The sequence below is a fragment of the Rhododendron vialii genome, chromosome 10a (genome assembly GCF_030253575.1).
Source record: "Rhododendron vialii isolate Sample 1 chromosome 10a, ASM3025357v1".
NCBI classification, from domain to species: Eukaryota; Viridiplantae; Streptophyta; class Magnoliopsida; order Ericales; family Ericaceae; genus Rhododendron; species Rhododendron vialii.
Genome location: NC_080566.1, coordinates 9452891 through 9463702, shown reverse-complemented (window position 1 = coordinate 9463702; position 10812 = coordinate 9452891). Strand labels below are relative to the sequence as shown.

General features: G+C 38.6%; 1 protein-coding gene and 1 long non-coding RNA gene across 2 annotated transcripts; both read left to right on the top strand.

The window, feature by feature from the left end:
• On the top strand, positions 1 to 10525 carry LOC131302628 (uncharacterized). The gene is made up of 13 exons (XM_058329363.1): positions 1 to 273; positions 938 to 1020; positions 1126 to 1183; positions 2256 to 2315; positions 5448 to 5577; positions 6480 to 6703; positions 6799 to 6891; positions 7034 to 7105; positions 7569 to 7601; positions 8250 to 8390; positions 8675 to 8731; positions 9786 to 9881; positions 9977 to 10525. The coding sequence occupies exons 1-13, from the start codon at positions 178 to 180 to the stop codon at positions 10007 to 10009; spliced, it is 1176 nt and encodes a 391-aa protein (XP_058185346.1). The 5' UTR covers positions 1 to 177; the 3' UTR covers positions 10010 to 10525.
• LOC131302629 (uncharacterized) lies at positions 3251 to 4768 on the top strand. Its single transcript, XR_009191826.1, has 2 exons — positions 3251 to 3311; positions 4562 to 4768. It is a non-coding gene; the product is annotated as an uncharacterized LOC131302629 (long non-coding RNA).
• Positions 10526 to 10812: the final 287 nt, after the last annotated feature.

Below are 10812 nucleotides of genomic sequence, written 5' to 3'. Positions count from 1 at the left end.
ACGAACGTCCCTTTCGGCAGCTCTCTCTCGAACACTCGAGTTGGTTGCCCATTACCCAGAGCGATTCCCTCCGACAATCTATCAGAAAACCAAAACCCTCTTTTCTTTCTTCCTCAGTAGCCAAACCAGCATTACATACGCACACAACCACCCATACAAACGCGCAGTTGACACACAATGGATCCAGAAACAGCCCTAGGGCTCGTGAAACACGGCGCTACTCTCCTCCTGCTATACGTCCCTCAGTACACCCTCGTCGGAATCGACACTCAGGTTACAAAAAATTGCTGCAATTCTTTTGGCTATTCAGAAAGACACAGCGTGTAGGAATGAGGGGTTGCTTCAGTGGTAGGAACTCAGGACCTGGTCGGACAAGGTCCGGTTCGAGTCCTCATAGCCCCTTATTGGTGGTAAACGTACTCTTAACACCGCCCGCACGTGGTGGGACTTTAGTTTTGGCACCCTGAATAGGTGCTTTAGGGTCCCCTACGGATAGTGGTGCGTTGAGTTCTGGTTGGACAAGGTTCAGGTTCGAGTCCTCCCTCATAGCCCCCCTTATTGGCGCTAAATGTACTCTTTAACACCACCCATGCATGGTGGGGCTTTAATTTTGGCCCCGACATAGGTGCGTGGTGGGGCTTTAATTTTGGCCCCGACATAGGTGTGTTAGTGTCCCCTACGGATAGTGGTGCGTTGAGTTTTGGTTGGAGAAGGTCCAGGTTCAAGTCCTTGTAGCCCCTTATTGGTCCTAAACGTACTCTTAACAACTTTAGTTTTGGCCCCGTCATAGGTGCGTTAAATCCCGCGGGTAGCAAAAAAGAAAGACACAATGTATTATGTATAGAATCAAATGTGAGTGTCGATATAAGTCCTATATATGGTTGTTGTTTTGTTTGCGATTGTGATGAGCCGTGACTGTTGATTTTTCGTATTGCAGATGTTCTCTGTGGGGCCTGCTTTTAAGGGCATCAAAATGATCCCTCCTGGTCCTCATTTCGTCTACTATAGCTCTTCAAACAGGTTATTATTTGGCATTTTGAATATATGTAGGGTTTTTTTTTTTTGTTGGCATGATCCACTGCGGCAGTCAATTGAGTGCTTAGAAGTTGGTATTTTTACTTGCAGAGAAGGAAGTGAGTTTTCTCCAGTAATTGGCTTCTTTGTTGATATGAGCCCCTCAGAGGTTAGAGCAATTCGTTTATTTGTTTACATTTTAAGTTGACAACTTGCTTTACTTCTGTCGTATTTTGATTGAAATAGTTTTTGCTGCATTAATTCAATTAGTTTTAATGTGGCTCATTTGGCGAGAAAGAAATTATAGATATTTTGACTGGGAGGAGTTGTCGTTAAATGAATTTAAGAGTTTTTCTTTCTAATTTTGTTCATTTGGGGGTTGAGGGAGTGTAAACTAACCCTCAGACATTTTCGGATTTAAGGAGGTTCATAAGCGCTATTTATTGTTTGGCCACTTTTGTACATGGGTGGCATCCCCTTGATGCATTTTCGATAAATTTAGTACCTATGTAGCTAGTCAGGAAACTCGTACACTGAATTCATGAGCAATACTGTGTACGAAATAGCTGGAGTATATGTTATAAATTGACAACAAAATATTGTGTGTTGATGTTTCACAACATTTGAAGACCTAGTAATTTTGGGATCATATGCTGGAGTGAATGAGTGTGTCAACATCTTACTTCTTTGAGGCATTTTGGAGTGAACCACCTAACCCTACAATTTGGAGAACTTTGTAGGTGCTGCAATGTGGAATTATATTTTTTTAAGTTCAAAGATATTATATAACAGTAATTGCCAAATCACTGTCTGCTTCAGATTGGGAGCTTCTTTGAGCAGTCGTACATGCTGCTGTGGGCTGTGGCATTTTTATTGTGCTCTGGAAGCAGTAATCAACCATACGAACAACCTAATTTAACTTTTAAGTTCGAAATGGAAGTGGAATTGACATAAAAGATATAGACATTTAGTATTGCAGAAATGACTTGCATTTGCATGCAGTAGAGCATAGTAGGTATATAAGTTTGACTCTCTATCAACTACTGGGCTGTCCTTAAACTTTGTTTAGACTACATAAAAACAAGTATATGCAAAATATTCACAGTATTTTTTCAAATGTCTCCTGGCTGCACTTGACAATTTCCAATAGCTTTTTAAAGAATTTAACTTTATGTGTTGTCCACCGTACCAAATTTTGTATGCAGGGCTGATCTGTCTACTTTGTTGATTCAATGTATTAGGTGGTTGTTCGGAAATGGGATCAACAAGAGGAACGTTTAGTCAAACTCTCAGAAGATGAGGTCTGATCTTTTTACAGCATATTTATAATGTCAATTATAATGCCTATGCATGCCACTCTGAACCAGAAATTTATGGTCTATTATAAATCCTGTGTCCTGGGATACTAGCTCTGAGCTTGAATGATACTATTAAAGGTATTTGTATAGATTCATTCAACTGTCAACATCCTATCAGGGGCACTGCCCTTTTTCTATGTTGAAACCTTGAGTAATAAGAACATCATGCTCTGGAAGAGAGAGAAACACTTAGACTTGGATTCTTAACCAGGCACCAGTAGCCATTGTGTAGCTATTAGTAAGATGCTTGTTGGTAAGTCTTCTAAAGGTGTGAAACTAAAAGATATGCCATTTCAGTTCCATTGCCAAAGATGCTCATTGCTTACTCTTGGATTCTTGGAATATCACGTAACAAGCTGTAATGGTGCTGAGAAGTCAGCTCTTTCTGTGGATCAATGTTCTAAATGGCGCTTGGCGCTAGTAGGGCGGAGACCCACCTCCAAGCGCCAAACCGCCTAGGCGGGCGGATTTTTTTATTTTTTATTTTTTTTAACAAACCATTATCCAATCAAACTATATTCCATGTATCCATATCCATAATGCAAGTTCAAACTTCAAAGTACAAACCCAAATGAAATTAAGTAGTAGCAACTAGCAAATAAGTTGAATAAGACAATAAGTAGCAGGGCTTCGCTCACCTCCCTTCGTATTACTTTATATATATATATATATTTTTAGGCCGCCAAAGGCCTCCAAAGACGCCGACGACGCTGCCAAGATTGCCAAGACCGCCAAGGCGGCCGGCAAGCCCACCAAGGCCGCCTTGGCGGCCGCCAAACACCGCCAAACCTCCCTGGGCGCCAAATCAAACGCCAAGGGCTATTGGCGTGGCGGCAAGGTACCTCCAAGCGCCTAGGCGGTTGCCATTTAGAACACTGCTGTGGATGAGTAATTTTTATTTGATCCAGCGGAGAACTAAACTTGCTGGTACAAACCAAGGTTTTTTTATTGGGTAAGTTCACCACTTTATAAAGCAACCAAACTAGAAACATTGGGAAAAACCCATACATCAGAACAGGGCTACCACATCCCTAGCCAACTAGGAAACAACAAGACATCCAACATAACAAAACAATCAAAACCAGACTATACAGAGGTAAAAATCCGGGAGCTAATACTCCACGTCCTGGCTAGCAATCTGTTAAGAGTCATTAGCCTTCAACCCTCGCCACGAGCTCAAGCTCTGACATCTCCTATAATCTGAGCACCCAAAGAGGAGGCAGGAGAACTTAGCCCTTGAAATTGTCTTCTTTTCCTTTCCCTCCACACACCATAGATGGCAGCAGCCATAGACAACTTATACACTTGACTAGAGAAAGAATCACCTGATAGATGCACCAATCCATTATGCAATCAATCTCACTAGTCAAAAAACCATGACAGGGGCGATCAACATTATTCTGCAGCAAAAGCATATTCCAAACTGATTTAGAGTAGGCACAATCAAAGAATAAATGTTCATGAGTCTCATCTTCACTCTGGCATAGCAAACACCTTTTGTCCACAACCAAACCCCAGCTATGCAACCGATCCTTGGTTGACAGCCTTCCCAGGAATGCAAGCCACTCTATGAAAGCCCACCTGGGAACATGATGCGTAAACCAAACACATTTTGTCATGGAACAGCGGGAAAGACCTGTCTAAGTTCCTGCCAAGCAGACTTTGTAGTATATGCCCCAGAATTTCCCAAAATCCATCTTATAGAATCAGGAACAGCTACATTAGGAACCAAATTTGGATCAGTATTAGCCACAATTTCCCTGGTTATGGCACTTCTTGGCCTTGGCCATTTCCATGTCCCTTTGTGAATGATAGAAGCAACTTTAGCAGACATGGATCTCCCAATATCGAACCCCATAGAATCCCCAAACCTCTGGCAGAGAGGCCCAAGAGTGTGCCAATTATCAACCCACAAGTGAGTAGACAAGCCATTCCCACTTATATATTTAATCCAGGGCTGAACCACAACTCTAAGTTTGAAGAGTTTTCTGATAGTCCAAGAAGCCTCGTTAGGAATCTTGGATTGCCAAATACTTTGCCTTTTTAAGATAAAGGTATGTACCCATTTGATCCAAAGATTATCAGCTTTTAGGCAAACAGCCCACAAATGTCTAATCATCGAGGCCTTGTTCCAAGTTTTAAGCAATCTAAGACCCAAACCTCCTTCATTCTTAGGGGTACAAACCAAGTTGGTTCTTCACTTGAAAGGAATTCTTCACTCGAAGGGAACTACAATTTTGAGAGACATCAGTTCTGGTAGCTGTTACAGCTTGTTCAGCTGACTTGAACACCGTACTGTTGTGAAGGGAAGGGCAATCCTTCATAGGAATGAAATTACAATTGAGTTTTTCACACAGTACCAGATTTGGCGTTGCATGTGGGCTGAGGAAAGTTTCTATACCACAAGTTATTTTCAGAAGAGTGTATCTCTTTTGTATCCAAAAAAGAAAAGAAGAGTATCTCTAACGTAGCATACAAACTTCTGAAGGAAACAAATCATGTAAATGAATAGTGACATTACTATGTAGCCTTTGGGTTGGAGTCGTCAAGCTTTTAGAAACTGCTTTTATAATAAGCTGTATCTTATCGTACAAGCTAATTTAATAGCTAAATCACGTTGAGAGCGAAGCTAACATCATTGTCACCAATTTGTTTATATGTTGACGATTGCTTGCTAGTTGACATGTAAAAATCGAGCCACAAGTTCTATCAACTGTTTTGCTGGTTGAAAACCTTCTTAAGTACAATCGTATATCCGATTACTGACTTTTATGGAGTCAATATTTCTCAATGATTTAGCTTGGCAATGGCAGAAAAATTCCCCATCATACTTACTGGCCCAATCAGTAGGTGAACCTACAATCTATTCTTGACATGTGCTATAGACATGGCTATCTGTTTTACACAATAATGTCTTACTTTTCACACATACTTCAGAATATGAGTGTAATGAGCTTCAACCAAGGTGCTAATTATGCATGTGAATGAATGCAATTTTTCTTGAACTTAGAAACTCTGTTTTCTATACATTAAATCTCACTTAAGGATTTCATATTCCTTTCATATTTTACATAGGAAGAGAGATATTCTCAAGCAGTAAAAAGCTTGGAGTTTGACAGAGAACTTGGCCCGTATACACTAGGTCAGTATGGAAATTGGAAGCGGTTGTCCAACTATATTAGCAAGAATACTGTTGAACGCATCGGTAAGCACTGTTACTTTAAGGTCTACGTTCTTGGAATGTTTTTTTGTTAGGTGCATGTAACTTTTTAACAGCTTTTCCAAGGGGAATATATGTAGTCTCTTGTTTGTTTCAAAGTGTAATAAATGGTGGAACACAACTTGGTAATATAGAGAATTCTTGCATTCTTGGGCAGTCTGGGTGTGGCGTGCAATGTGTATGAGCATGTTTGTGTGCTCGTTTGTATTCATGTTTCTTTTATTCAGCTTTGTTGGTTTCCGTGAGTCTTTGGTAATGAGTTGGAGTTTTTCTTCTTAACGGATAGGGAGGAAACGTGAATATCGCAAATGAAGGGCATGAATCCGAGCCTCTGAGGTTATTCCTTAGTTTATTGTTAAATTATTAGTGGGATAGACAGTTTATTTGTTTATCGATACCGATAGAGGAATGTCATAAGGTGGTAGATTTGGTATGACGTTACTAGACGTTAGTAATTGTCCTCGGAGAGTTAATTGTGGTTGTATATTATAGGATGAGAACTGATTACTTAGAGAAATCTGCTTCTAGTTTACTATGTATCTCTAGCCTTGAATCTCCTGATTACAATCAGAACTGCTTGATTGGGATATGGACCAATTACACCTCTTAATGGAAAGAGTTATTCTCCCATAAAGGAGTGGTCCTGTATATCAAGAAGCAAAAGTTTTTAATTCAGCAGCCATTCTTGGAGATGAAGAGAGTTATGGCTTTTATTAGAGACACTGAAACGGATGCTATTTGTTTGGGCAAAAATTGCCCTTTCCCAATCAAGTTGTTGATTGTGCCCATTCCTAATGGTTTCCACTCCATTTAGCAGATTTTTTCCTCAGTACAAACTATGACTTGCTTTGGTTAAGTTTCTGCTCTGTGGTTTGGTCTAATTACAGAACCCATCGGAGGAGAAATTACGGTTGCATCTGAATCTGAGATAGTTGGAAATATTCCTATAACGTCCGCTGAGAAAGCATTGGCTGAGCAGTTGAGGAATTATAAGTTCTCAAGGCCTGTTAAAAATCCTCAAAGGAAAGGTTGTTATTATACACCAATTCCCCGTGTTATTAAGCAAAAGGGCATTCATGGGCAAGATCTTACTTGTTTGAATCTTGACAAGGTACAGATTGCTACATCTTTGTCGACTGCACCGAACTTGTGTTATGTTTTTACTTTGGTGCAGATTTGGTCATTTGTTTACTTGTGTGTTTACAGTCACAATTGTTGGAAAACATACTAATGAAAGACTATGGAGGTTGTGATGACTTAATTCTAGGCGAGCTACAATTTGCATTTATTGCATTTCTGGTAAGAAAGAGTTGAACTTTCTCTTGATCTTTTCAATTTTACTTTTTTTCCACATTTTTCTTTGTTCTTCATGTTTTTGAAGGTACATTTATTGATACTGTTGAGAACTGTAAGAGCTTATTTGGCATCTGTAATTTTGCAGATGGGACAATCACTTGAAGCATTTTTCCAATGGAAATCATTAGTTAGCCTCTTTCTTGGATGTACTGAAGCTGTGAGTATTGGTTTACACTTCTATTGCTAGTTTGATTTTACTTTGTGTTAACATAAGAATGTCAGATGGGATAAGTCCCACATTGGTTGGGTTTGAGATTGGGTGATTACTTTATATAATGTTGGTCATCTCCGCTTAATAGCTTAAGCTTTGGGTCGGGCCTAAGATAAGTTACAATCAAGGCATGTAATGTTTTTGAAATAATACTACCTTTTCATTTCCCTATTAGCTTGAAATCAAGCAGTTCTAGTTCAATTTGTTACGGTTTGTGCGATGTTCAATCTTTCAAAAAACCAGAAGAAGATAATATACTCTTTTACGTATTAATTTAAACCGATTGGCAATGAGTGGTGAGGCTTAGTGGACTCTTTTAAATTTAGACTTTCTGTATCTTGTTTTAGCAGATTCAGTTTACACTTGTATTTATGCAAATAACTTAGCCTGAACATTCATTTCTCCGCAGCCTCTACATACAAGGACTCAGCTATTTACCAAGGTAATATACTCTTTTATGTAACTGAATGTTAAATTTCCGATTTTTCTTTATTCAGGACGTGAATCATGTTCATAATTGGGGTCTTTTGGATGACCTCTATGTTTGAATTCTTGTCTTCATATTAATACATTTGCTTGTCTCATTGTTAATGTATTGATCTATTATTTGAAGGCATTACTTATTTTCTTCATTAGCGACATATGTTTAATTCTTTCATCTGTCCTATGGTGTCAAAAAGAAGGGGGAAATTTAATTCATGTACCTTCATATTTTCGTCTTTCACCCACACCAATAGTCTGAACCTATTTTTATTGCTCCTTCAACTTGTGTATGATTACTTTCTATTGGTGTAGACATTGGTCTCTTGGACATCTCTCCCTATTCTCTTGTTTCTGTTTCGTCTCACTTCATTTTCTTTTATTTTTTGTGTTAATCTCTGTCAGCGTGTTTCCAGTTTTCAATAGTATTAATGGATTGTTTTCTTTTGTTGTCATGAATTTTACACATTACACCAACTTTCATGAGATGCTTAGCTGTTCATCTTTCCAGTCATTCATCTACTTCTCTTACTTTTTCCACATTTATGTTTACATTTTTTTTGTATTTCCTTCCTGAAGTGATACCTGAAAAGCTTATACTTTCTTGCAGTTTATTAAAGTTCTCTATTATCAGCTGAAATACGGATTTCAGAAAGAGCACACAGATACTGGGGGTGCAGAGAAAGGTGCATTAAGATTGTTAGATGAGTCTTGGTTATCTGCAGATAGCTTTCTACACCACCTTTGCAAGGTAGTATTCCAAGTTGATTAATCATATTGTAGGTAATAAAAGTGTCTGCAATCATCCTGCATTTTAGTTCTCTTCAGTGCGCATGCCTGCTGCCCCCTTCAAAGTATACTGGCAGGACTTTATTACCTGATCTTCTATTAACCTGTCGAATATTGAATTCATCCTTCTTACTTGAATTCTGGCAATTTTCTGAAAACTGTTGGGTTAAGGAGACTGAAGTGGGACTTTGTATTGGTCAGTCTAGATCACTCTAGTATATACTGATGACTGAGTTGGTATTGCAGGATTTCTTTTTGTTGGTGCTCGAAGCCACGGTCATAGACGGAGATCTTTTGTCATGGGTGTGTATGCAAGACCTCTCTCTCTCTCTCTCTCTCTCTCTCTCTCTCTCTATTCTCTGTTCTTCAATGAAAACCATTGAAACTACCAGTTACAAATTGGACTTCATGGCTAACTGTACTTGAAGTAGATTGTAGAAAGGCATCGCATAGATTATATCAGTTAAAGTATGTATGCACCTGATGGAAAAATTCTGTTAACTGTTGTCCACCTTTTTCTCAGTGTAGAACACAGGCCTTCAGAATGAGGAGCAAAGTATTTGTTTACTTTAATAAAAGCTTGTTTGGGGTGTTCACTAAATAAGTGACAATTTTAGTGCTAATTTATGCTTGAAGACTTGGGCAACAGGTTGACAGAAAAATGGAAGACTTATCTGACCATGGTTATTCATTCAGCTAATATTCTGAAATGGGTTCGATTAATGTGAAATTCACTCGCTAAATAGGTAAACCATTGGATTGGCTACAAGACTGAATATTTATCTTATGTCATATTTTCTTATGATATAGTTTCTTAGGATAATTTGCATTTATAAATCTCAAACAAGAAACAGAAAATGCTTATTTTGGGCGTGTATGTTTTCAGCTTCAATTGCATTTTACTAATCTTGAAGTTGATTGTAGTAAGACAACAGAATCATGTTATGTGGAAGGACTTAAAGAGAACACAGTCTCGAGTAACACAGCTGGACACCAGATTGCATGCCCAGCATGAGCATGTTAAAGACACAAGGCGTAGAACAAGAACAAATGAGACTCAAATAAGGAGGAAAATGAGTGCTGGAACTCTAATTGTACCAATTCACTGCATACTTTACTGGATAAAGTACATGAGGTATCTATAGGCTCTAGTAACATGCACCTTGCAATGTACATGAACCAGATAATAAAGACATCATGACCCTCTTGAATTCCGTCCCTGAAATGACCTTCAACCCTGTTCACGGTTCATACCAGTACATGCATACATGCGTAATATGTGAATGCTGAACTTAACTAATAACAAAGTTAGCACTATTTTCATCACAGTCTAAGCATTATTTTTCCATTTTCACAGACAAGGAAATTCAAAGAGCTCCTTGAACACACTCTTGGATGGGACTTCCAGCAGAAAAGTGCAGTAGATGGAATGTACTGCGAAGAAAATGACGAGGTCTATAAACTCTGCAAGAGCAGTTTTTTACCATCTTTTCTTTCTTATATACAATGCTCTTTTTCTCAACTCCAATTATCTTTCAACTTCTGCAGTATGCTCCAGTTGTTGTGATGTCAGATGGATGATTGAGGCCTGCCATTTTAGGTGTTGACAGAAGCCAACTCTCAGCAATCAGCGAATGACAGCATTTGCGGAATCTTCACATCTCTGCTTCAACAACCCAAACATGTGGCTAATGAAGCTAACACGAAACATGCGATCGGTTCTTATCTTCCTCGGATCATGTACACCATTAGAGAGAAAAGAGAGAGATATTCTTCCTCCTCTGTGCAGGTATTGAAAACAAATAGAGTAGATAATGTACAATCATGTATTTAAAGCGCTAAAATTGTATACCTTACTAGAGGGTGTCTAATCTTATTAGAAGCGTACTCATTTGTAGCTCTTGATCTTGGTCTTCACTTTATGGATCAAATACTTGGGGGCTATGCGTGTGAACATGAAGTTGATGAGAAGTTTGGAAGTTTCCCCTACATTTGCAATTTTGTATGCTCTTATTTATATTGCTAAGTTATGTTGTGATGATAGCGAACAGTGATAAACAACGGGCTGAATAAAGAGAGGTCATACTTGGTATGCTACCGGATGTATTTTCCATTTTTGTGGTTCGGGAATAATTTTTGTAGATTGCAACACTGTTATTTATTGTTTGTGCCACCATCGGACACCAGAAATAAGGGTGACCCCTCGTCACTTTGTGTCTGAAGTGAAAGAAAGTTAAAGTAAAGTTGCTAGGATATTGTTGCTTTATCTTTACCCATTTCATTTCCGTAGGGAGTAGTGAAATTTGTTAGTCTGATGTAAGATACAAATCTATGCTTGTTTAAAGTTTTAAGATATGCTTGTCTAAAGTTATAAGTTATGCTTG

Excerpts from the sequence above, each read along its gene's own strand:
- LOC131302628 (XM_058329363.1), top strand. The coding sequence starts at position 178 with ATGGATCCAGAAACAGCCCTAGGGCTCGTGAAACACGGCGCTACTCTC. Across the intron at positions 2,316-5,447 it reads TCAAACTCTCAGAAGATGAG|GAAGAGAGATATTCTCAAGC; the intron begins GTCTGATCTTTT and ends TATTTTACATAG. Across the intron at positions 8,732-9,785 it reads ACGGAGATCTTTTGTCATGG|ACAAGGAAATTCAAAGAGCT; the intron begins GTGTGTATGCAA and ends CCATTTTCACAG.